At 63.6% G+C, this 23,654-nt stretch overlaps 4 protein-coding genes across 4 annotated transcripts; 2 read left to right on the forward strand and 2 right to left on the reverse strand.

Moving 5' to 3' along the window:
• Positions 1 to 1,165: 1,165 nt before the first annotated feature.
• On the reverse strand, positions 1,166 to 3,852 carry IL11 (interleukin 11; the record flags this gene model as incomplete). The annotated part of the gene is made up of 3 exons (XM_081108307.1): positions 1,166 to 1,336; positions 3,563 to 3,724; positions 3,823 to 3,852. 3 exons carry the CDS (start codon positions 3,850 to 3,852, stop codon positions 1,166 to 1,168), a joined length of 363 nt encoding a protein of 120 aa, XP_080964433.1.
• Positions 3,853 to 11,980: 8,128 nt separating this feature from the next.
• On the forward strand, positions 11,981 to 13,527 carry TMEM190 (transmembrane protein 190; the record flags this gene model as incomplete). Its single annotated transcript, XM_081107417.1, has 5 exons — positions 11,981 to 12,068; positions 12,157 to 12,192; positions 12,793 to 12,918; positions 13,010 to 13,094; positions 13,329 to 13,527. The coding sequence occupies exons 1-5, from the start codon at positions 12,011 to 12,013 to the stop codon at positions 13,525 to 13,527; spliced, it is 504 nt and encodes a 167-aa protein (XP_080963543.1). The 5' UTR covers positions 11,981 to 12,010.
• Positions 13,528 to 14,523: 996 nt separating this feature from the next.
• On the reverse strand, positions 14,524 to 18,968 carry TMEM238 (transmembrane protein 238). Its single transcript, XM_081107181.1, has 2 exons — positions 18,366 to 18,968; positions 14,524 to 14,638 (listed from the first exon to the last, which is right to left on the reverse strand). The coding sequence occupies exon 1, from the start codon at positions 18,913 to 18,915 to the stop codon at positions 18,373 to 18,375; it is 543 nt and encodes a 180-aa protein (XP_080963307.1). The 5' UTR covers positions 18,916 to 18,968; the 3' UTR covers positions 14,524 to 14,638; positions 18,366 to 18,372.
• A 418-nt stretch (positions 18,969 to 19,386) lies between these two features.
• On the forward strand, positions 19,387 to 23,275 carry RPL28 (ribosomal protein L28). The gene is made up of 4 exons (XM_081108632.1): positions 19,387 to 20,684; positions 21,030 to 21,118; positions 21,229 to 21,352; positions 23,023 to 23,275. Exons 2-4 carry the CDS (start codon positions 21,038 to 21,040, stop codon positions 23,229 to 23,231), a joined length of 414 nt encoding a protein of 137 aa, XP_080964758.1. The 5' UTR covers positions 19,387 to 20,684; positions 21,030 to 21,037; the 3' UTR covers positions 23,232 to 23,275.
• The last annotated feature ends 379 nt before the right edge of the window (positions 23,276 to 23,654 follow it).

The following is a 23,654-nucleotide window of genomic DNA, read 5'->3' on the forward strand; positions in this document are numbered from 1 at the left end:
CCCACCCAGCCTAGGTTTCCCCGTGTGGAACGCACTTGTGTCTGTGGTCACGGTTGCTGTGTATTGACTTACAAGGAAAGGGACCCAGCCTTTGCGATGAGCCAGAGCTGTGGCAGGGCCACCCGTTGTCTCTCTAGCTGCGTGACCTTGAACAACGGGCCCCCAGCCTCAATTTCCCTCACCCGTGAAATGGGTGCGTTAGGACCCAAGGGGTCAGAGTAAAACCCTGCCCCTGGGGCCCAGCCCAGAGCGGGTCCTCCTGGGGATGGAGCCCGCGACCTGGGCATGTGCCTTTGACTGGGAATTGAACCAGGACCCTTCAGTCTGCAGGCCAATGCTCTATCCGCTGAGCTAAACCAGCTAGGGCTGTTTTTATTGATTTCAGAGAGGGAGGGGGAGGGAGAGAGGGAGAGAAACATCGATTGGCTGCCTCCTGCACGTCCCCCGCTGGGGATCAAGCCCACCATCAGGGCATGTGCTCTGACCGGGAATCAGCCAGCGGCCCTTGGGTGCACAGGGATGATGCTCAACCAACTGAGCCACCGGCCAGGGTCTCCCATTCAGTATTTATTGGATGAACTTCGAAGTGCCGGGCACCAAGGGAAGCTCAAGCCCCTGCCCCTCAGGGTTGAGGGTCGCTGATGGTCTCCCCTCCGCGGCCTTGGCCTGGCACACTCAGGGTCCCCCCCTCTCCCCGCCCGGGGCCCCCGGCGTCCAGCCCCCAGCCATCAGCCCCATAGAAACAGCCTCCGAGTGGGTGTGTATGACATTTAATTCTCCCTTCTCCAGCTCACAAAGGCATCTCACCTGTTTGTACAAAAACCCAGGCCTCCTCTCCCGCTCCCTCCCCACCCCGTCGCAAAAAGGAATAGTTTAATAAATAACATACGCCCCTGCTCAGGCCCAGAGGAGTGGGGGCCAGACCTGGGGATCCAAGAACCCCGGGACCCCAGGCCCCTCCCGCTGGGGACCCCCGAGTCCACCTGCCTCCCACCCACCCCCGGAAATAAATAAGTATAAATAAGGCACGGGTGTCCCCTGGAGGGACCCTCTCTAAATAGGGGAGATGCGGGAGGGGTCCTCTGGCTGCCACGCCCCCAGTCCCGAAATAAATAAATAAATAAGGTCTGGCGGTGAAGGGCGAGGTGGCTTCCGGGGCCGAGCGTCACAGCCTGGTCTTGAGCAGCAGCAGGCCCCGCACGGCCCAGTCCAGCGTCAGGTGCAGGCCCCCCAGGATGGCATGGGCCGCCCGGATGCCTCCCCAGGCCGAGGCCGGCGGGGCCAGTGGGGGCGCCGGCGGGTCCGGGGGCGCCTGGGGCAGGGCCAGGCGGGCCATCTGTTGGGAGAGGAGGGTTAGGGGCAGGCCAGGGGTGCAGCGGGGGGCCAGGGAGGGGTGCTTGCAGCCCCCGCTGAATCAGGTTGGGGGTCCAGGCTGCGTATGTGCAGGGTGTCTGTGGCCTCCGGGGCGGGGGTGTGGGTAGGGTATATTTTTTCTAGGATTGCCTTTTTTTTTTTTAATCCTCGCCCGAGGATATTTTTCCATTGATTTTTCTTTTTAAATATATTTTTATAGATTTCAGAGAGAGGAAGGGAGAGGGAAAGAGAGATTGAAGCATCAGTGATGAGAGAGAATCATTGATCAGCTGCCTCCCGCACACCCCTCACTGGGGATCAAGCTCACAGCCCCAGCATGTGCCCTTCACCGGAATCGACCCAGGACCCTTCAGTTCACAGGCCAATGCTCTATCCACTGAGCTAAACCAGCTAGGGCTTTTTCCGTTGAGTTTTAGGGAGAGTGGAAGAGAGAGAGAGAGACAGACAGACAGACAGACATTGATATGAGAGAAACACATCGATTGGTTGCCTCCTGCATGAGCCCTGACCAGAGCCTGGGCTGGGGAGGAGCCTGCAACCAAGGTAGGTGCCCTTGACCAGAATCAAACCCGGGACCCTTTGGTCCACAGGTTGGTGCTCTATCCACTGAGCAAAACCAGCTAGGGCTCTAGGATTTTTTTTTTTAATATTTTTAAATTGATTTTTAGAAAGAGAGGAAGGGAGAGGGAGAGAGAGAAACATCGACGTGAGAGCATAACAGTCATTGGCTGCCTCCTGCATGCCAGGGACTTCCCAGGGACTGAGCCTCCAAACTGGGAATGTTGGGTTCAGAAAGCAACCAGAGGCTGAGCCCAGGAGGTGGGGATCTTAAGGCCGAGGGTCCAGGGCTACGTCCAGGGGGGTGGGGACCAGGTCCGGAGAGTCAGGGTGGACCCTGGTGCTGGGTGGGGTGGGCGCTGCGGCCTCACATGGGGGCCGGGCCTGGGTCTGAGGCTGGGGTCTTAGATCTCAGGACTCTGGGGTGAGGGCTGGGCCTCGATGGGTCTCAGACCTGGGAGCTGGAGTTTGGGGTCCAAGGTGTTGGGGCTGAGGCCCAGGGCCCTTAGGGTCTTAGGTCTGTGGCTTTAAAAGACCCTCAGGGTCTGGGGGTCTCAAGGGCTCACAACCAGGATTAGAAGTCCCAGTGGCTCAGGGCTCAAGGCCTGGGGTCTTTTGTTGTTAATCCTCACTCCAGTATATTTTCCCATTGATTATTAGAGTGGGAGAGAGAGGGAAAGACAGAGCATTGATGTGAGAGAAACACATCAATTGGTCGCCTCCTGCACGCCCCCTGACCAGGGCCCAGGCTGGGAAGGACCTGCAACTAAAGTACATGCCCTTGCCCTGGCTGGTGTGGTTCAGTGGGTAGAGCGTTGGCCTGTGGACTGAAGGGTCCCGGGTTCGATTCCGGTTGAGGGCACATGCCCTGGTTTCGGGCTCGATCCCCAGTGGGGGGCGTGCAGGAGGCAGCCGATCAATGATTCTCTTCATTGATGTTTCTTTCTCTCCCTCTCCCTTCCTCTCTGAAATCAGTAAAAATATATTTAAAAAAAATAAATAGCCCTGACCGGTTTGGCTCAGTGGGTAGAGCGTCAGCCTGTGGACTGAAGGGTCCCAGGTTTGATTCCGGTCAAGGGCATGCACCTTGGTTGCGGGCACATCCCCAGTAGGGGGTGTGCAGGAGGCAGCTGATTGATATTTCTCTCTCATTTATGTTTCTAACTCTCTATCCCTCTCCCTCTCTGTAAAAAAATCAAGAAAATATTTAATAAATAAATAAATAAATAAAGTATGTGCCCTGGACCGGAATCGAACCCGGGACCCTTTGGTCCGCAGGCCGACGCTCTATCCACTGAGCCACAGCGGCCAGGGCGAGGCCTGTGGTCTTACAGTCTCTGACCTCAGAGCCCAGCTGCATGGGGCCTGGGGTTTGCCAAGATAGTGCCTCTTGCCCGGGACCTGGGAATTTCGGGGGTGGGGGCTCAGTTTCAGGGGCTCGGCGTCTGGATTGCGGTGTCTTGGGCCAGGGGTCTGCCCCGTCTTAGGGCTTCAGGGTGGGGGTTTTGGGGTCCCCAGTTCCCGGACTCTCTGTTTCAGGGGCAGGATTTGGGAGTCTGGGCCTCGGGGGTCTCGGGCCCCCAGGGTCTTGGGGGTTCAGGGGGAGGGCCTCCGAGCAGGGGCGCCCTACCAGGAGCTGCAGCCGCCGCAGCAGCCGGTCCAGCCGGGCCTGCAGGGCCCCCAGCTCGGGCTCCAGGGTCCGCAGGGACGGGCCGCCCGCCCGGCGCAGCCACTGCACGTGCCTCAGGTAGGAGAACAGGTCGGCCCGCAGCCGCGTCAGCACGCCGGGGAGCTGGGGGACAGGCCGGGAGTGGGGGGTCAGGAGCGCCGGGCCCATGCCCGCCCCGGTTCCCCGGGACCCCCTCACCCCTTCCCTCTCCCGGCTCCTACCTGCAGGGCTCCCAGCGCGCCTGCGCTCATGGCCAAGGTGGGGAGAGAGTCCAGGTTGTGGTCTCCGTCGGCTGGGAACTTGTCTCTCTGCGGGGTGGGGGAAGCTATGAGGGGGGCCCTGCCCAGCTCTGGGGGTCCCCTCGCCCCCCACCACGGGCCTCAGACGCCCCCTCCCCTGTCTGTGCCCCGTTGGAGGCCCCGGTAGCATCCCCCCTGTGCTCGTCTCTCCTACCAGCTGCGCGGCCAGCTGCCGGGTGTCGGCCAGCAGCGCGCGCGTCAGCAGGATGGCGCTGTCCAGCTCGGCCCGCGGGTCCGGGGAGGCCCTTGGGGGGCCGGGGGGCGGCCCTGGCGCGGCGGCTCGGTCTGGCCACAGGCTCAGCGCGGCCAGGACCAGGCAGCAAACACCTGCGGGCGGGAGAGGGCGGGGGGCTCAGGCCCGAGGGGTGGTCGGAGGGAGGAGGACCGGGGGGCGGGGGTGGGGAGGTCGTGCGCCCCGAGGCGGAGGGCGCGGGGCCGGTGGCCGCCGGCGCGGGCTTCCCGCTCCCTCTCCGGCTCTGGCTGCCCCGCCCGTCGGAGCAGACGCGGCCCCGGGCGGGGAGACGGGCCGGGCGTCTCCCGTCCGCCCCCGGACGCCGGAATCTGGGCCCCGGGGCGGGGCGTGAGGGGGCGGCACAGGCCAGGACCTGCCCCCTCCCCGGGCCCGGGCACCGGGCGCACTGAGCGCCGGGGAGGGAGCGCGGGCCGGAGACGCGGGGGCCCCCGGGGAGACGCCCCCGGTGGGCGCGGATGGCCCCGCGCACCTGGGCGGGAGAGCGGGACCCCGCCGCGCCGCGCCCCGGGCTGGGGCCCAGGCCTCCGGGCAGCCCATCCCCCTCCGGGCCCACCCCCCGCTGCCCGCAGCCAATCAGCGCCCCCCGAGCCGCCCGGCTCCCGCCGCACACCCCCAGCGCGCCCCCGGGTGCTCCCGCCGCTGTCTGTCCGTCCATCCATCCGTCCGGCTCCCCCGTTTCTGTCTGCACCCCTGCCTCTCCCCTCTTCCTCCTCCCCCCTCCTCCTCCTCCTCCTTCTGGCTCTCACCTCCTTGGGGTCCCTGCCTCAGTTTCCCTGGGCGTCCTGGGCCCTCAGGGGTCACCTCGCTGCACGGGTCCGTCTGTGCGTCCCCATGTCTCCGCGCCTCGGAGTGTCCGTCCTTCCATCCCTCCGTCTGCCCGTCCCACCCCAGGCCCCCGGCTTCCCCGGACTCTCTCCTCCCGCCTCTGCCTCCCCATCGCGCCCTCCGGCTCCTGTGTGTCCGTTCCAGTCCGCTGTCTGTCTGTCTGTCTGTCTGCTCCACACCCTCCCGTCGACGGTCCCTCCCTCCTCCCTCCGCGGCTCCCCCCCACCCCCCGCCTCCTCCCGCCCGCCCGCCCCGTAACTTGAACCAACTTACTGTTCATGTCCCCGCCGGGTCGGGGTTCCCCGGGGCAGAGGGCAGGGAGCTGGGGGCCTCGAGCCGGTCCCTGTCCACTGCCGGGGCCCCAGGGGTCAGCTGGGCCGGGGCCGGGGCCGGGGCGGCATGTGCGGCGCAGCCGGGCCTGGCAGTGCGGCGGTGCGTTCGCCTAGGGGGTTATATAGGGGGCCCGGCGGGGCGGGCGGGGGGCAGGCGGCAGGGGAGGCGGCCTGACACATCCTGACTCACCTCCCGGCTGCCTTTTCCATTCAGACGGAGCCGGCCGCCTCGCAGGGCTCCGCCGGCTGCTCCGAGGAGGGCACGGAACGAGAAGTTGGAAAAGTTGAAAGGGAAAGGGGGGCGGGGGGGTCGGAGAGGGGCTGGTGAGGTCATTGGCGTCCCCTCCCTCCGCCGCCCAGGCCGCCGCCGCCCGCGGGGCAGACACACGAGGCTCAGGAGCCGGGGGCCCCGCTGTGGGCGGGGTGGGGGGTCCCCGCTAGACCCCCCGACAGGCAGCGAGCTGGGGAGGCAGGGGGGAGGGGTGACGGGGCTACCGAGGGAGCCAGGGGGCGGGCCCGGGGAAATGAAGGCTCTGGGGGGGCCTGATGGAGACAGACAGACAGACAGACAGAGATGGAGACACTGAGACCCAGGCAGGCACACAGGGGACACACGGACATAGGGGGTCGCTGGGGCGATGCAGAGTCTAAGACAGATGGAGAGAGAGAGAGAGAGAGAGAGAGAGAGAGAGAGAGAGAGAGAGACCACAGAGAGATGGAGGCAGCCGGGATGCACTGCAGGAGCAAACTGGACCAGGGCCACTCAGCCATCAGGGAAGGCAGGCAGCCCCAGAGGTTTGGGGTTCCCCTAGGGACCCCTTGAGGAAGAGAGACAGACACAGGGCGACTCAGAGAGAGGGGAGCAGGGGCCAGCAGACAGCGGGGAGCCACCAAGGCAGGCTGGGGAGTCAGCAGTGGAGGGGGGGGAAGAGCCTGTCTCCAGGTGACAGGCGGGGACAGGGGAGGTGAGAGCGACCTGGAGGCACCCAGCCGAGGTGGGGCCTCGGGCACGTGGCTTCCCCCCTCGGGGCCACAGCTTCCCTGTGCAGCTGGGGGGGGGGGGCGTGTGCCCCTGCAGCCCCCACCCGCCTCGGTGTGGACAGAAGTGAACTCGCTCGTGTAACGCGTGCGCGCACACACACACACACACACACACACACACACACACGCTCAGCTCCGCAAAGGCGAGCCTGTGCTGGGTTGGTGGGTTTTATTAACACATTGGAGGGGGGCAGGGGGTGAGAGAGAATAAGATGGAACCACTGGGAGACCCCGATGGGGCCGTGAGCGAGGCGGAGGGGACGGGGTGCCGCGGGGCTGGGGAGGAGCCGGGAGCACCGACGGCAGGGAGGGCGCCTGCGGAGATGAGCACGCGCTGCAGAGCGAGGCGACTCGGGGACAGCGATGCTGACAGGCGCGCAGGCGGGAGCGCCAGGTGTGCGGCCAGAGGTGGTCCCGGGTTCCAGGCAGAGCCAGTGAGGGACCCAGCTAGCGGCCAGGTCCCGGGGGCACCCCACCTCCCAGGGCGGCAGAGAAAGACGAGGCGGGAGGGAGAAGTCAGAGGTGACAAGTATTTTCAAAGGGCTCCCGCCGGCCCCCCCCTGGGCCGCAGACTGTGCAGAGCCGGCAGGGGGCTCGGGGTGATGGCAGCTGGAGTCATCCCCCACCTTTGGGGGGGCAACTCCCCCGTCCCCGGGGAGGTGAGGTCACAGCCCCCCACGGTGGGACATGACCTCATCGCCTCAGGTAGGCAAGCGCGCTCTTTCTCCTCGGCCATGGCCACCCCTGCGCGCCCCCCGGGGGCCTCCCAGCCCCTGACCACCAGGCCTCCACCCCTCAGGGGGCCTACTTCCGGCTGAGTCAGCGTGGGGGGCCCAAGGCTGCGTCAGTGAGGGGAGAACTGACGTAGCCCCCCCGGACCGGCGGGGGCCAGCCAAGGTGACTCAGGCCACCAGCCTGGGGGGTGGACGGGCCTGAGGGGATGGGGACTGGGCCTGGGGCCAGCCTGCGAGCAACAATAGGGACCTGGTCACAGCAGCCTCCTGCCCTACAGGGAGCCTGGGGTGACAGCCCCCCACCCCACAATTCAACCCAGGAGTCCAGGCCCCCAGCCTCCTCCCTCAGACCCAGGAGTCCAGGCCCCCAGCCTCCTCCCTCAGACCCAGGAGTCCAGGGCCCCTGCCTCCTCCCTCAGACCCAGGAGCCCAGACCCCCAGCCCCTCCTCCCTCAGACCCTGGAGTCCAGGCCCCCAGCCTCCTCCTTCAGACCCAGGAGCCCAGGCCCCCAGCCCCTCCTCCCTCAGACCCAGGAGTCCAGGTCCCCAGCCTCTCCTCCCTCAGACCCAGGAGCCCAGGCCCCCAGCCTCCTCCCTCTGACCCAGGAGCCCAGGCCTCCAGCCCCTCCTCCCTCTGACCCAGGAGCCCAGGCCCCCAGCCCCTCCTCCCTCAGACCCAGGAGCCCAGACCCCCAGCCCCTCCTCCCTCAGACCCTGGAGTCCAGGCCCCCAGCCTCCTCCTTCAGACCCAGGAGCCCAGGCCCCCAGCCCCTCCTCCCTCAGACCCAGGAGTCCAGGCCCCCAGCCCCTCCTTCCTCACACCCAGGAGTCCAGGTCCCCAGCCCCTCCTCCCTCAGACCCAGGAGCCCAGGCCCCCAGCCTCCTCCCTCTGACCCAGGAGCCCAGGCCCCCAGCCCCTCCTCCCTCAGACCCAGGAGTCCAGGCCCCCAGCCTCCTCCCTCAGACCCAGGAGCCCAGCCCCCAGCCCCTCCTCCCTCAGACCCAGGAGCCCAGGCCCCCAGCCCCTCACCCTCAGACCCAGGAGTCCAGGCCCCCAGCCCCACCTCCCTCAGACCAGGAGCCCAGCCCCCAGCCCTCCTCCCTCAGACCCAGGAGCCCAGGCCCCCAGCCCTCCTCCCTCAGACCCAGGAGCCCAGGCCCCCAGCCCTCCTCCCTCAGACCCAGGTGTCAGAATCCAGGCCCTAAACCCTAGTGTCCAGAAAGGCGGAGGAAGGTGCTACCACAGGGCAGTCTGGGGGATGCTCTGTCGGGGGGGGGGGGTGCAGGGCTGGAGTCTGGGCAGGTCAGTGGTCCCTGGCTGAAGACTGGTTTCCTCATCTGCCTCAACCCTCAGCCTGGGCTGTGGAGTCTTCTTCTCCCAGGTGCCCGCAGGAGGCGGAAGGAGACGGGGCGGGTGCAGGACAAGAGGGGGTGTGTGGTTCGGGACTCCTGGCCTCCCCCGGGGTGGGGGACACTGGGGCTACCTCTGCGGAAAGGAGGGCAAGAATGGCCGGCGTGGCTCAGTGGTGGGGCGTCAACCTATGAACCAGGAGGTCATAGTTCCATTCCCGGTCAGGGCACAGGCCCGGGTGACGGCTCGATCCCCAGGAGGGGGCGTGCGGGAGGCAGCGGATCCATGATTCTCTCTCATCATTGATGTTTCGCTCTCCCTCTCTGAAATCTATAAAAATATGTTTAAAAAAAATACAGCCCTGCTGCTGTGGCTCAGCATTTGAGCATCGACCCCAAGAGGTCGTTGGTTAGATTCCCGGTCAGGGCACATGCCTGGGTTGCAGGCTTGATCCCCAGCTGGGGGTGCGCTGGAGGCAGCTGATCCATGATTCTCTCTCATCATTGATGTTTCTATCTCTTTCCCTCTCCCTTCCTCTCTCTCTAAAGGTCAAGAAAGCCCTGACCAGTTTGGCTCAGTGGATAGAGCATCGGCCTGCGGACTGAAAGGTCCCGGGTTCTATTCCGGTCAAGGGCATGTACCTGGGTTGTGGGCACATCCCCAGTAGGGTGTGTGCAGGAGGTGGCTGATTGATGTTTCTCTCTCATCGATGTTTCTAACTCTCTATCCCTCTCCTTTCTGTAAAAAATCAATAAAATATTAAAAAAAAATAAAAGTCAATAAAAAACCATATTTTATTTGTTTAAATTTCTTTATTGATTAAGGTATTACATATGTGTCCTTAACCCCCCGCTACCCCCCCATCCCCGTACTCATGCCCTCACCCCCCTGTTGTCTGTGTCCACTGGTTAAGCTTCCATGAAAAAACACATTTTAAAAAATACAGTAAGGAGGGCAAGGAGGAGGGAGGCAGGACGGGGGAGTCCCAGGCAGGAATGGAGACAGAGTCCAGAGTGAGAAGAAGGCAGATGCAGAACCAAGGAACCCTAGAGTCACAGGGACCAGCTGGGAGGCTGGGGGCCAGGCACAGGGGGAGGCCCGGGGCTGAGGCTGAGGGTGGTCCTCGCCAGAGGCCAGGGAGCCCTCAGGGCGGTCTCGGGGGTCCCTGCTCCTGTGCTGGCCCCCAGGCCCCGGGCCAGGCGGGGCTGGCTGGTGTGAGGTCAGCAGGTCCGAGGCTGTGTGAGTGTGTGTGTGTGTCCGTCTGTCTGTCCCTGGGGGGTCCTGTCTGGCCTCTGGGGGGTGACGGGGCAGGCGGGCCGCAGAGGCAGCCCAAACCTGTCATTAGCGGTGAGGGCCGTGACGGTGGGGCCCCCCCAGTCCCCAGCCGCGGTCCCGGGCCGGCAGCCCCGCCCCCCACCCCCTCCTTGATCCCTGAGGAATCCCGGGAATTGGAAGTGGGTCCAGATGATGTTGACACAGGAAATGGTCAGCAGCTGCCCGGCCTCGGCCCCGCAACCCCTCTGACCCCCACCCCCGGCCCCCTGCCGAGCCCCCTCTGACCTGTGTCATCTCTGACGGAGGCAGCGCGGGGCCCACTCAGCTCCCCGCAGGATGTTTATAGAGGCCGGGACAGTCAGCCTCCGGGGCTTCCCCAGAAACGGCCGGGGCTCCTGGGCAGTTGCCCTCAGACCCACTCCCTGGCCCCCCAACCCCGGCCTCAGATCCAGGAACCCAGGCCCCCAGCCGCCCCCTTCAGACCCAGGAGCCCAGACCCCCAGCCTCTGCCCTCAGACCCAGGAGCCCAGGCCCCCAGCCCCTCCTCCCTCAGACCCCGGAGTCCAGACCCCCAGCCCCTCCTCCCTCAGACCCCGGAGTCCAGACCCCCAGCCCCTCCTCCCTCAGACCCAGGAGCCCAGGCCCCCAGCCTCCTCCACCTTCAGATCCAGGAGCCCAGACCCCCAGCCCCTCCTCCCTCAGACCCCGGAGTCCAGACCCCCAGCCCCTCCTCCCTCAGACCCAGGAGTCCAGGCCCCCAGCCCCTCCTCCCTCAGACCCAGGAGTCCAGGCCCCCAGCCCCTCCTCCCTCAGACCCCGGAGTCCAGGCCCCCAGCCCCTCCTCCCTCAGACCCAGGAGTCCAGGCCCCCAGCCCCTCCTCCCTCAGACCCAGGAGCCCAGGCCCCCAGCCCCTCCTCCCTCAGACCCAGGAGTCCAGGCCCCCAGCCTCCCCCTTCAGACCCAGGAGCCCAGGCCCCCAGCCTCCCCCTTCAGACCCAGGAGCCCAGGCTCCCAGCCTCCCCCTTCAGACCCAGGAGCCCAGGCCCCCAGCCCCTCCTCCCTCAGACCCAGGAGCCCAGAACCCCAACCCCTCCTCCCTCAGACCCAGGAGTCCAGGCCCCCAGACCCTCCTCCCTCAGACCCAGGAGCCCAGGCCCCCAGCCCCTCCTCCCTCAGACCCAGGAGTCCAGGCCCCCAGCCTCCCCCTTCAGACCCAGGAGCCCAGGCCCCCAGCCTCCCCCTTCAGACCCAGGAGCCCAGGCTCCCAGCCTCCCCCTTCAGACCCAGGAGCCCAGGCCCCCAGCCCCTCCTCCCTCAGACCCAGGAGCCCAGGCCCCCAGCCTCTGCCCTCAGACCCAGGAGCCCAGGCCCCCAGCCTCCTCCCCCTTCAGACCCAGGAGCCCAGGCCCCCAGCCTCCTCCCTCAGACCCAGGAGACCAGGCCCCCCTACCTTGTAACCCAGGTGTCCTGAGCCCAGGTCCCTCTTCCCTGCTCTGGACACACACACTCGCTACCTAGGAGAGGTGAGTGCCCCCCACTCCCTGCCTCCACTGGGCTGCAGAGCTGGGCAGAGGTTCACTGGGATGAACTGGGACTATGTCCCGCCCCAGCCCCGACATGGGCCCACCACTGCCTCACCAGAGACCAAACCAAGAGTGAGGACCTTCCATGCCCCCCCTCCGGTGTGCAGGTGGGGAGACAGGCCGAGGCTGGCAAAGGGTCTCCAGGCCCGTGATCCAGGAGCCAACCTCAGCCCTGGGCCCCGAGAGCCACCTGCCAGGCGTGGCCCAACCATGCTGCTTACCTATTCCTCCCAGGGGCCCTGAGTGCCACTGAGGCAGGGGCTCCTGAGCAAGCGGCCGACCCCAGGGGCTCCTGGCCGTCTTCGGACCCCGGGGCCACCTGGATCCCAGGCAGAAATGATGACAGAGCCCGGGCACTCAGACCCCGGCCTCGCGTTACTAACCAAGGGGCTCTCTGGCGAGGGCCCTGGTAGGTAAGGACGAGAGGCTTACACCCCAACCACCCCCTCTCCACCGGGTGCCAAGGGGGCTCCTAGCCAGACCCCGCCCCACCCCAGGGCCCCTTCCACCTGCTTCTCAGGCAGCAGCTCTCCAGCACGCAGGCGTGACCGGGCTACTGTGACACCCCTTCCTTCACTCCCAGGGCTAAGGGGCCCCCTGGCAACAGAACTTAGAACCCTGGGCGCTGGGCGGGCGGGCAGGCGGGGCCCGCTGGTTGCTGGGGGATGGCCTTCAGGGTCTCTCACCAGAGGCCCCAGGAGTCTGGGGAGGAGACATGGTGGGCTGGGGGATCCCAGCCTTGAGCCTCTTCCTGCTGATGCAGGGCTCAGTAGGTGAGGGGCCCGGGGAGAGGGTCAGAGGGCTGAGCGGGGGCCGCCTCAGCCTCCACAGGCGCCTGAAGCCGTCTATTTTCCTTCACAGATGGGAATGGAATCCAGGGATTCTTCTATCCATGGAGTGAGCAGTGGAAGGCTCCAGGGTCCCCAAGAACGGGGGCTGGGGGCCTGGGCTCCTGGGTCTGAGGGAGGAGGGGCTGGGGGCCTGGACTCCTGGGTCTGAGGGAGGAGGGGCTGGGGCCTGGGCTCCTGGGTCTGAGGGAGGAGGGGCTGGGGGCCTGGACTCCTGGGTCTGAGGGAGGAGGGGCTGGGGGCCTGGGCTCCTGGGTCTGAGGGAGGAGGGGCTGGGGGCCTGGACTCCTGGGTCTGAGGGAGGAGGGGCTGGGGGCCTGGGCTCCTGGGTCTGAGGGAGGAGGGGCTGGGGGCCTGGGCTCCTGGGTCTGAGGGAGGAGGGGCTGGGGGCCTGGGCTCCTGGGTCTGAGGGAGGAGGCTGGAGGCCTGGTCTCCTGGTCTGAGGGAGGAGGCTGGAGGCCTGGGCTCCTGGTCTGAGGGAGGAGGCTGGAGGCCTGGGCTCCTGGTCTGAGGGAGGAGGCTGGAGGCCTGGACTCCCGGGTCCACGCAGAGCCTGCACTAGGCAGTGAGCCGGGGAGTCCGGCCTTGGATCCTGCTGCCCCGTGGTCCTGGGCGCGGCCTCTGACACAGCCCCCCGTGCCTGGCCCAGGCTGTGAGGGAGACGCGTGGAACCGGGAGAGCTGTGGGGGTCAGGCGGCCATCGAGAACCCCAATCTGTGTCTGCGTCTGCGATGCTGCTACCGAGATGGCATCTGCTACCACCAGCGGCCGGACGGTGAGTGCCCGCGAGCCGGAGGGCCTGGGGCGGCGGCTGGCCGCCTGGCCGCCAGAACCCCGGGGTCTCACAGGGTCCCCGCTTTGTCCAGAGAACATGCGGCTGAAGCACCTGTGGGTGCTGAGCTGGACATGCGCAGGGCTGCTCTTCGTCATCTTCAGCGTCTTCCTGTACTGGCGAGTGGGGCTGGGCCGGGTGGGCTGCCTGGCAGGAGGAGGAGGAGGAGGGGGAGGAGGAGGAGGAGGAGGAGGAGGAGGAGGAGGGGGAGGAGGAGGAGGGGGGGGAGGAGGAGGGGGAGGAGGAGGAGGAGGAGGGGGAGGAGGAGGGGGAGGAGGAGGAGGAGGGGGAGGAGGGGGAGGAGGAGGCGGCAGTGGCCAGGGGCTGGGGCTGAGCGTGCTCCCTCCCGGCAGGTGGGTCAAGAGCCAGGACCTGCTGCACTTCTCCTGCTTCAGGCAATCCAAGCGGCGCTCCATGCCCTCCACCTCTCAGAGCTCCCAGGCGAGGAAGAAGTCCTCGGGCAGCCAGTCCGTCGCCGCCAGCCAGCCTTTGAAGGGCGCCCTGGAGGCCTCGGGGACCGAAGCAGAAGAAACAGGAGGGGAGGAGGACTAGGGGCACCCCGAGGGGCACCCCTCAATAAAGGTATAGCTTCCAGCCCTGGCCAGTGTGGCTGTGTGGTTGAGCGTCATTGACCTATGAACCAGGAGGCCACGGTTCGAATCCCCATCAGGGCACAGGCCCGGGTTGCGGGATCGATCCCCAGTGTCGGGGGGTGCAGGAGGCAGCCGATCCATGATTCTCTCTCGTCATGGATGTTTCTCTCTCTCTCTCCCTTCCTCTCTCAAATCGATAAAAATATTTAGAAAAAAGAAGAAAGATACAGGATACAGGCACCTGGTCTCTTTGCTGAGAGCCATGGGAGGTGGAGGTGGATGAGGCCTGGAGGCAGGGTGTGTGTGTGCGTGTGTGTGTGTGTGTGTGTGTGTGTGTGTGTGGTGGGGGGGGGGGTGAGTGGCAGGGCTTGGGCTGTGGCAGGGGGTCTGAGATGAGGGAATTGGGGGTGGTCTGAACCAGGCTGAGGGGGCTGTACCCTTCAACATTCTTCCTGACACCCCAGCTCCCCGCCATGGTATCCTGTGACCCTCCTAGCATTTCCCAGGCTTCCCACCGAGCACAGTGGGGGTCCCTGCAGGATGTGAGCGCCCCCCCCCCCCAGCGGACAACCTGACCTCTCAGCCCCCCGTGGTCCAGCAGAAGTTTTCTGGGACATGCGGTTCAGTTCAAGACCCACCTGAACCCTGACCCTCCTCCCTCCCTCCCCCCTCTCCTTCCTCGGTGCCAGAGCCATGTCAACCTCCCCTCCCTGTGTTTCCCCCAGTAAACATCATTGCAAGTCTAATCTGCCCCTCGGTCTGCTTCTGGGAGCGGCCCAAACTAACAGAGGGGCCTGGGAGGGGGGCGTCTGGGCGGGGAGGGTGGGTCAGGGCTGGAGAACCGGTGTCCCCAGGGGCCTGGGATCCTCAGTGCATGTGGATGTGACCTTGTCCACTCGGGCCCCCCCGCCCCCGGCCCCAGAGGCGCCCCTCTCCCAGACAGACAAGCAGAGATAGGAAGCAGTCATTTATGCGGGTGACAAAGGAGTGCAGGGGGCATCCCGGCGGCCAGGTGATGTGGGGACGGCTGCATCCCAGTCGGGTCCTCTCAGGTGCATCCTTGGCTTCGTCTGCAGGAGGGAGGGGGGTGTTAGCAGCCGCTGGGGACCCCATAGCCCTGCGCTCTCCGCACCCACCACCCAGCGGCCTCAGGGACACCGGGGAAGCCCTTTCCACCGGCTTCAGCCCCTCACCCACGCCTGACACAGTGCCCACGGTCTCCGCAGCCCTCCACGCCCTGATCGGCTGCAGCGAGCATGTGACTTTAACTCATCGGAACATAGTGGTCCAGGTGGGGAAAGAGGCCGGGAGAGACAGGTGCAGGGGCGAACAGAGATGTGGGGGAGAGAGAGAGAGAGAGAGAGAGAGAGAGAGAGAGAGAGAGAGAGAGACAGGCAGAGACTGAGGAAGAAGATAAGGAGAAAGTGACAAAGGGCGGGTGCACGGCCACTCAACTCGTTTTGGTCCCAGAGTGGGAGGAGAGGCACTGGAGCCAGGGCCTGTGGGTCCTTCTGTTAAAATTCAAGTTCTCTGTCCTTCATGTGTTGGGAGTACCTCACCTTTCCCATTGAGGAGGAGTTCTATGTCTGGATCCCATCCACCCATCCACGCATCCACCCATTCATCCACTTATCCATCCATCCACCATCCATCCATCCATCAATCCATCCAACCATGCATCCATCCATCCATCTATCCATCCATCCATCCACCTTCCCATCCATCCACTCATCCATTTATCCATCCATCCATCCATCCATCCATCCATCCATCCATCCTTCCACCCATTCATTCATCCATCCATCCATCTACCACCCATATCTCTATCCAACCATATACACTCATTCCTTCGTGGCCTACACAAAAGTCAGCTTGGCCAGTTTCTGGCAGTGGCTCCTTCAGTGGAGGTCTACCAGCTGTGAGACTTCTGGGTAAAGGATTTCCAGGGGTAATTGTACCCACAGGTGGCGGTTTCTGCATTATATGCCACATCTGTGCTAGCTCCTGCTTCACCTATTGCACAGCTGTTCATCCTCTCTTAGAATGGTTTCCTCACCTGAACCATAGAACTAGAGTGACTACTTTCTCAATTCTCAGAGAGAAGGGTACATGACTAGCATCATTCTGGATGCATAAAACATAAGTTAGTTCATGACTTATAGAGAATCTTAGGGTATCAGATTTCAATTGTGTTATGGAATCCTCATTTGAGAAAATGATTCAGTTACTCATCCATTCATTTGTTCTATTCACCATTTAAAAAACCCAACCATCCACTTATCCATGTGCCTACCCATCTCTCAAACTATCCAACCAGCCACCCATTCACCCATCCACCTATCTAATCATATCCATCCATCCACACATCTATCAACCAATTCATCCACCGATCCATATCCACCCATCAACCAACCCATTCGAGCCACCCATCCACCCATCAACTAATCCGTCCATCCACCCATCGATTCAACTATCCATTTGTTCATCCATGCATCCACCAACTAATCCATTCATCTCCTAACCAACCATCTATCCACCCACCCACCCACCCACCCACCCATCCACTCAATTACCCATTTGTTCACCCATCCAGCCACCCACCCGGGGAATCACGAATCTCTGATTTCTTGGGTTCACTTTTTTGCTGGGAAGTGCTAAGCACGTAGACACCAGGGACCCAGGCCTCCCCCACAAGGGGCTCCCTGATGGCTGGGAGTGGCAGTACCAGCACACAGAGATGCAACACAGGATGATACAAACAACAGTGGGGAACTCACAATATGAAGACCCAGAGAAAGGCAGTGAGGTTGAGTTGGACCTTAAAGGACGCATGGGAAGTGTTCTGTGGAGCAGGGCCAGTCCTGCGGCAGGGAGAGCAGGGCCAGACGCCAACGGGCGTGAGAGCCCGGCTGTCGTGGTCTGAGGGATGTTGTCATGACCGCAGGGAAGGCAGGAGATGTGGCGCGGAGACAGAGCGGGCCCACGTGTCCGTGACTGGAGTGGGTGTCACCAGAGGGTGACGGGGACCCACAGCAGGTCTTCGGGGACAGGAGTGCAGGCTGGAGAGTGTGTTTAGGAAAGGGAATAGGAGGGAGAGGAGGAATAAAGCGGAGGGAAGGACACTTCCCGTGTCTTGGTCTGTGTCACCGTCACTCTCCTGCTTGGTGGGTCATTCCCAGTTTTACCCCCTCTCTCTTTAGACTTCCTTTTTCTTTTTTTAAAATATATTTTATTGATTGTTTACAGAGAGGAAGGGAGAGAGATAGAGAGTTAGAAACATCGATGAGAGAGAAACATCGATCAGCTGCACATCTCCTACTGGGGACATGCCCGCAACCCAGGTACATGCCCCTGACCGGAATCGAACCTGGGACCTTTCAGTCCGCAGGCCGACGCTCTATCCACTGAGCCAAACCGGTTTTGGCCCTTTTTCTTTTCTTTTTTAAAATCCTCATCCAAGAATATTTTTCCATTGATTTTTAGAGAGAGTGGAAGAGAGAGGGAAAGACAGAGAAAGGTCGATGTGAGAGAAACACATTGATTGGTTGCCTGCTGCATGAGCCTCAACCAGGGCGGGGGCCAGGGAGGAGCCGGCAACCGAGGTCCGGGCCCTTGACCAGAATCGAACCCACGTAGAACCCAGGACCCTTTGTTTTGCAGGCCGACGCTCTATCCACTGAGCCAAACCAGCCAGGGCTAGACTTTCTTTCTTTTTTAATATAATGTATTCTTTTTTTTTTTTTTTTATTGATTTCAGAGAGGAAGGGAGAGGGAGAGAAGGAGAAACATTCTCATCATTGATCAGCTGTCTCTTGCACGCCCCCTACTGGGGACTGAGCCTGCAACCCGGGCATGTGCCCTGGAGCGGAAGCTAACGGGGACCCTTCAATCCGCAGGACAACACTCTATCCACTGAGCGAGCCACACCAGCTTGGGCTCTCCTTACACTTTCTGCCAGGAGAATCCGGGCTGTGTACCCTTGGGCAAGAGGTGGCACCGTTTGGGGCCTCAGCGCCCTCCGCTGGGGTGGGGCTGGGAGACTCAGGTCCGCTGAGGATTAAGTGGGACCTGATGCACCTGGGGCTGGAGCGCAGGGAGGGCCCACCAAGCTACAGGGACTCCCCTCATCTCCTGGGGGCAGCGGGGGAGCAGAGTCTCACGGCGCCTCCCAAGTCTGCGCTCCTCCCCGCCCGCTCTCTCCATCCTCGGGGTCTCTGCTGCTCTCTGGGCCTGGGCCTGAGTCTCTCTCGCTCCATTGTCTCTCTCTCTCCATCTTTCCCTGGGTCTCTCTAATTCAGTGGTTCTCAACCTTCCTCATGCCGCGACCCTTTCATACAGCTCCTCATGTGGTGGGGACCCCCAACCATAAAGTTATTTTCGTGGCTACTTCATCACTGTAGTTTTGCTACTGTGATGAATCGTCATGTAAATATCTGCTATGCAGGATGTATTTTCAGTGTTGCAAATTGAACATAATGAAAGCATCGTGATTCATCACAAAAACAATATGAAATTATATATGTGTTTTCCGATGGTCTTAGGCGACCCCTGTGAAAGGGTCGTTCGACCCCCAAAGGGGTCGCGACCCACAGGTTGAGAACCGCTGCTCTAATTCCATCTCCCCCGAAGCCCCGCCCTCTTTCCCTTTTGCCCCGCCCCCCCTCCCTTAGGCCTCTCCATCGCTCCCAGCGTCCCTCCCCTCGGTCCCTCCCTCTCTCCCCTCGGTCTCTCCATCTCTCCATCGCTCCCAGCGTCCCTCCCCTCGGCTTCTCCCCGCCCCGCCTCCCGGCCCCTCACCTCGGGCTCACTCGCTGCCGGTGCCCGGCGCCCCGGGCGCGGCCTCGAGCGTGGCGAGCTGTAAGCGCACGCGGCGGGAGCCGGCGCCGGGCTGGGGCGCGCGCGGGGCCCGGCAGGCTCCCCGGGCTCCGGGCGCGGCGCGCTGGCCGCCGGCGGCGGAGGAGGCGGGCGCCGACCAGCGGCGGGACAGCTTGCGCGCCAGGCGGGCGAGCGCCGAGGGCCGCAGGCCGTAGTCGCGCTCGAGCTCCTGGCGGGAGATCTCGATGTTGCCCGTGTACCAGAGGATCCAGCCCAGCAGGCTCATGAAGACGAGCAGCGCGCCCGAGTAGATGAGCAGGTCGCCGAAGTCGCGGCCGCGCACCTGCAGCTGCGCGAACACGCCGGTCAGCAGCGCCGCCATGCCCGCCACGTCCAGCGCCACGGCCAGCAGCAGCGCCACGCGGCAGCGGCCCAGGCCCGACGAGGGCGCGGGCGCGGCGGCCGGCGGGGACGCGGCCCCGGGCGGGGGGCCCTGCGAGACGCACACGGCCGGCGCCGCCGCCATGGCCATGCTTCGCCGCGCTGGCTCCGGCGGACAGTTTTCCGGGTACCGCCCGGCCAGGGGCGGGGTTGGGGACGGCGCCAGGTGTGCCCCGCAAGCCATCCGGTCATCTGAGCTGGGCGGCTGCGGGCCGGGCCTGGCCGGGGTTTCCGTGCAGGGCCTGGGGCTGAGGCATTAGGGGGGCCCAGGGCCCCTGCACCCCAAGAGGCAGAAGCAACACATGGTCAACATTGAGGACGCTGTAATGGAGCCAGCGCAGGGCAGGGCAGGGCAGGGCAGGGCAGGGCAGGGCGCGGGGGAAGCCTGGGCCCTGTTCCGCTCCGCCCGCCTCCAGGCGCCCCCGGTGCACGCACGGTGAGGTCAGGTGCGGTCAAAAGCAAGGCTCAGACCAGGCCCTCAACCCCAAGGAGCTGGGGGACGCGGGCTCACGCATGGCCCGTCCCCTGGAGCCTCCTGGGGGCCACTCCCAGCGGAAGGCACAGAGGGTGGACCGTTCACAGGACTCTGACCCCACCGTCGGGTTCATGAACCTTATGTTCATGGCGGTGACAGAAGGCATGGTCGCTGCTTTTGTTCAGCAGCGGTTCTGCCAGGTCCTGTGACTGAGGACTGAGAGACATCAGGCAAGGCTCCTGCCCCTTCAAGATGACCTTGAAAACAAACAGGAGGATCGAAAGGAACAGAAAGTGGACTCCCAGGAAGTTTAATGGGGTGGAACCTAGTGGACTTACAGGCAGAATGGGGAGGGGGCTGAGCGGACAGGTATGGGACCCCCTGCAGTGGTTCTCAACCTTCTGGCCCTTTAAATACAGTTCCTCATGTTGTGACCCCCCAACCATAAAATTATGTTCGTTGCTACTTCGTAACTGTAATGTTGCTACCGTTATGAGCCGTCATGCAAATATCTGATATGCAGGATGGTCTTAGGCGACCCCTGTGGAAGGGTCGTTCGACCGCCAAAGGGGTCGCGACCCACGGGTTGAGAACCGCTGCAAAGGAACGAACCCAGGGCTTTCCCAGGCCAATCTCTGTTCCTCCAAACAATTCGCCCTTAGAGGAAACCCACGCTCCCCTGCGGGGCAATCTGCCACGAGTCAGGTCTAGCTTCTCTCTCTAGACCCAGAACTTAAAGACTTTATTCCAAAAGAACCCTGGAGAGGGGAAATGAGGAGCCTGCCGGGGTTCGGAAGGGTTCCCAACGTGCCGGAACAGCCCCGAACCGGCAGGGGCCAATAAGAAAGGCTGCCACCGTTTCCGAAGAGCATTTCCGGAGAGTTCCGAAGGCGCCCGAGCGAGCCTTCGTCGGCAATAGCCGAGAGCTTACGGAGAAGGCCGGAAGCACCGGGGCTAGGCTTAAAGAGTTCACGCACTCAACATGTTCATTCATAAACATAAACCCTAAAACAAATGTCTACTGAGCGCCCATCCTGTGCGAAGCGCTGGGTGAGCAGTCCTAGGGGAGAGGCCGCTGACGAAAGGGCTGTACCCAGTTGGCAATCCAGTCGTAAAGTTCCGGAAACAAACGAGCGGTCCCGGAACGGTGCAGCTCCGCGTCTGAGAACCCGCCTTCGGGTCCCCGGCCGAAGAGTTCCGAAGGCTCCGAACGGTGTGCGACGGGAAGGCGGAAACAGCCGAACGTTGCCGAGCCGCCTCGGAGGCGGGGACGGGAGGCGACGTGCGCGTTCCCAGAGAGGAAGCGGAAATGCGTATCGGTATTAAAGGCGTCGCCCCGCCTCTTGCGTGCCTCTTTCCGTCTCCGGCTGCCGCAGAGTGAGGAGGTAAGCGGAGGCCTGGCGCCCGCCCGCGTGGCCGCGTCTTGCGCCTTCTGCCCCGTGTTTGCCCCCCTCGGCCTTTCTGATTGCGCCCCTCGCGTCCTTGGCTCGCCCCCCCGGCCCCGCCACCGGAAGACGCGGTGGATTCTCACGTTCCCCCCCGCAGTCAGTCTCGGCGCCGAAGTTCAGTCCCCTCCGCCTTAGGTCGCCCAGCCCCGGCCTGGCAGGTTCCTGGGCTCTGCCTGCCTCCAGGGTGCCCGCTTCCGCCCGGTTCCGGCTCGCATCCTCCCTCGGTTGTCCTGCTGGGGCCCGGCGTCGGCTTGACACCTCCCCGCGCCCCTCTCCCCGCAGCTGCCGCCATGTCTGCCCACCTGCAGTGGATGATCGTGCGGAACTGCTCCAGCTTCCTGATCAAGAGGAACAAGCAGACGTACAGCACCGTACGTGGGGCTGGGACTCCTGGGTCGGAGGGAGGCGCTTTCTCGGGCTCCGGGACCCCCTCCGCCCCCGGCCCACCTCTTCACGACCCCCATGCGTCCTCCCTTCCCAGGAACCCAATAACCTGAAAGCCCGCAACTCCTTCCGCTACAACGGGCTGATTCACCGCAAGACGGTGGGCGTGGAGCCGGCGCCCGACGGCAAAGGGGTGGTGGTCATCATGAAGCGGAGATCCGGTGAGCGTTCCCCCGGCTCGGCCCGGGTCGGGGCAGGGAGCTGTGGGCGGTCAGCGTTGGGCGAGGGGAGTCATGCTGCCCCTGGGACTCCTGGGGTCAGGGTACTCCCTCTGGGCAGCTGCTCCCCCCTTGGCCATCCCGCCCTCGGTGGGCGCCGGCCGGGCCTTTTTTACTTGTTTCCTCCTCTGCAAAGTGGAGGAATTAACAAGATCTGCGCTCTATGTGCTGGTGCTGGTGGTTAGGATGAAATTACAGGGTTGCCCAGGAGCCAGTGTTTTAAGGTTAAAGCCTTCAAACCGCCCAGCTGGGGGTGGGTGTCTCCATCTCCCCTGCTGGTGGGAAAATTTAGGCGAATCGGTGAGCCTCCCGCTAGCTCCCACTTGCAGGTGACAGGCTGGGTTGGAAGCAGTTTGAAATACTCCCCTTGCCCCCCCCATTCCTCTGTGGGCTCAAGGAGAGCATCCGCCCCCCTAAACTGCACCTGTAGGCATTTGGGTGTCTTGGAGGAGCTCTGGGAGTTCTGAGTCATGGGCATCGGACTGCCACCACTTCTGTTCTTTGCGGTGGTTTTTAAGAGGAATGCGCTTTTTCCGGGACCCTGGCGAGGCCAGGTTCCATTGGGTCAGGTTTCAGCGCCCTGTTCAGTGTCAGCGTGGCCTTGGCCTGCCAGCTCCTGATGGCACAGACTCCTGCCCGCCCTGCAGGAGGAGGTTCCCTTCTCGGGGTCCCACCCCCTGGCGCCAGGGGGCTTCTCGGTGTCCACGCTCCTCATTCGGGTGTGTCGGGTCCTAAAAACTTGCCCCTCTTGGATGGCGAGTGGCCTTTCCCAGACTGTCAGGAACTAGACCGACCTGGGCAGTTACTGTGGGCCCTGCTCCGGGGCCAGTGACTCCGCCATACCCCTGGCATGGAGGCGGGTCCTGGGCTGAATTCTGGGCAGCGGAGTCCGGACTCCCCCTGTGCACCAGGCTCCCCCCTCGGGCCCACGGTGACTCCCCGTCAGGGCCAGGCCTTGGCTCGGCCTTTCAGACCCTTGTTCAGAGTGGGTGCCTTGGGCCCGGGAGGGTGGGGCCGGGAGAGGAGGCAGCTACTGTGCTTGGAGGGTCACTAACGGGCCAGCACGGTGCCGAGTGCCCGCCTCACCTCTGTGCCCAGACTCGGGCGGCCTGGATTCCGGGCGCTGCGGTGTGTGTGTGACGTTGGACAGAAGTGCTCGTCCTGTGTCTGCTCAAGTGAGATGGTGGGGGTTGCTGTGTCTCAGACACAGAGGGGAGGTGCCTGTACAGTCCTGTGGCCTGGCCCTGTGGAGTGTCCCGGGAATCTTTTTCTTTTTAAATATATTTTTACTGATTTTGAGAGGAAGGGAGATAGAAACATCAATGATGAGAGAGAGCCATTGATTGGCTGCCTCCTGCACGTCCCCTACTGGGGGGTCGAGCCCACACCATGGGCCCATTCCCTTAACTGGAATCGAATCAGTGACCCTTCAGTCTGTAGGCCAGCGCTCTATCCACTGAGCAAACCAGCCAGGGCTGTCCCAGGAATCTGTGGAGATGGAGCTGGCTGCCTACCAGGCACTGGCACGCGGGTTCTCAGGATGCCATTGTGCCCTCGCACCTGGGAGTGCATTAAAGGCCCAGGCCACCTGACTGACCCTTCGCCCCCACTAGGCCAGCGGAAGCCTGCCACCTCCTACGTGCGCACCACCATCAACAAGAACGCCCGGGCCACCCTGAGCAGCATCCGGCACATGATCCGCAGGAACAAGTACCGCCCGGACCTGCGCATGGCCGCCATCCGCAGGGCCAGCGCCATCCTGCGCAGCCAGAAGCCCGTGATGGTGAAGAGGAAGCGGGCCCGCCCCACCAAGAGCTCCTGAGCCCCCTCCCCCTGAAGCAATAAAGCATCAGCCGGCTCTCCTCACCTCGCCTGGCCTCAGTGTGTGGGACCCAGGCCCTGCCGCCAGAACTGTCAGCTCGTCTCTGGGGGCTCCCGCACCCACGGGTACTGAACAAAAGTGTTGGCACTGAGGGGCCAGGTCTGGGGCAGGGAGACCCTAGCAAGTAACTAGCCCTCTAGTGACTGGCTGGCCCAGCATCCGGGCTCCCAGGGGAGGCTGGGGGCTGGTGCAAATTCCTACATTCAGTGCATCAGGTGACCACAGTGCATCAAATCAGAAAGTGCAGATTGAACAAGGAAAGTCCTCAGATCCCACACTGCTAGGAGGGCTTGACCGCTTCAAGACCTTACATGGTTTTCCATCCCTGAACATTTAGAGTGCGTTTCCTAAGGGCTGTGGGTC

The sequence above is a fragment of the Myotis nattereri genome (genome assembly GCF_964212035.1).
Source record: "Myotis nattereri genome assembly, chromosome: 15".
NCBI classification, from domain to species: Eukaryota; Metazoa; Chordata; class Mammalia; order Chiroptera; family Vespertilionidae; genus Myotis; species Myotis nattereri.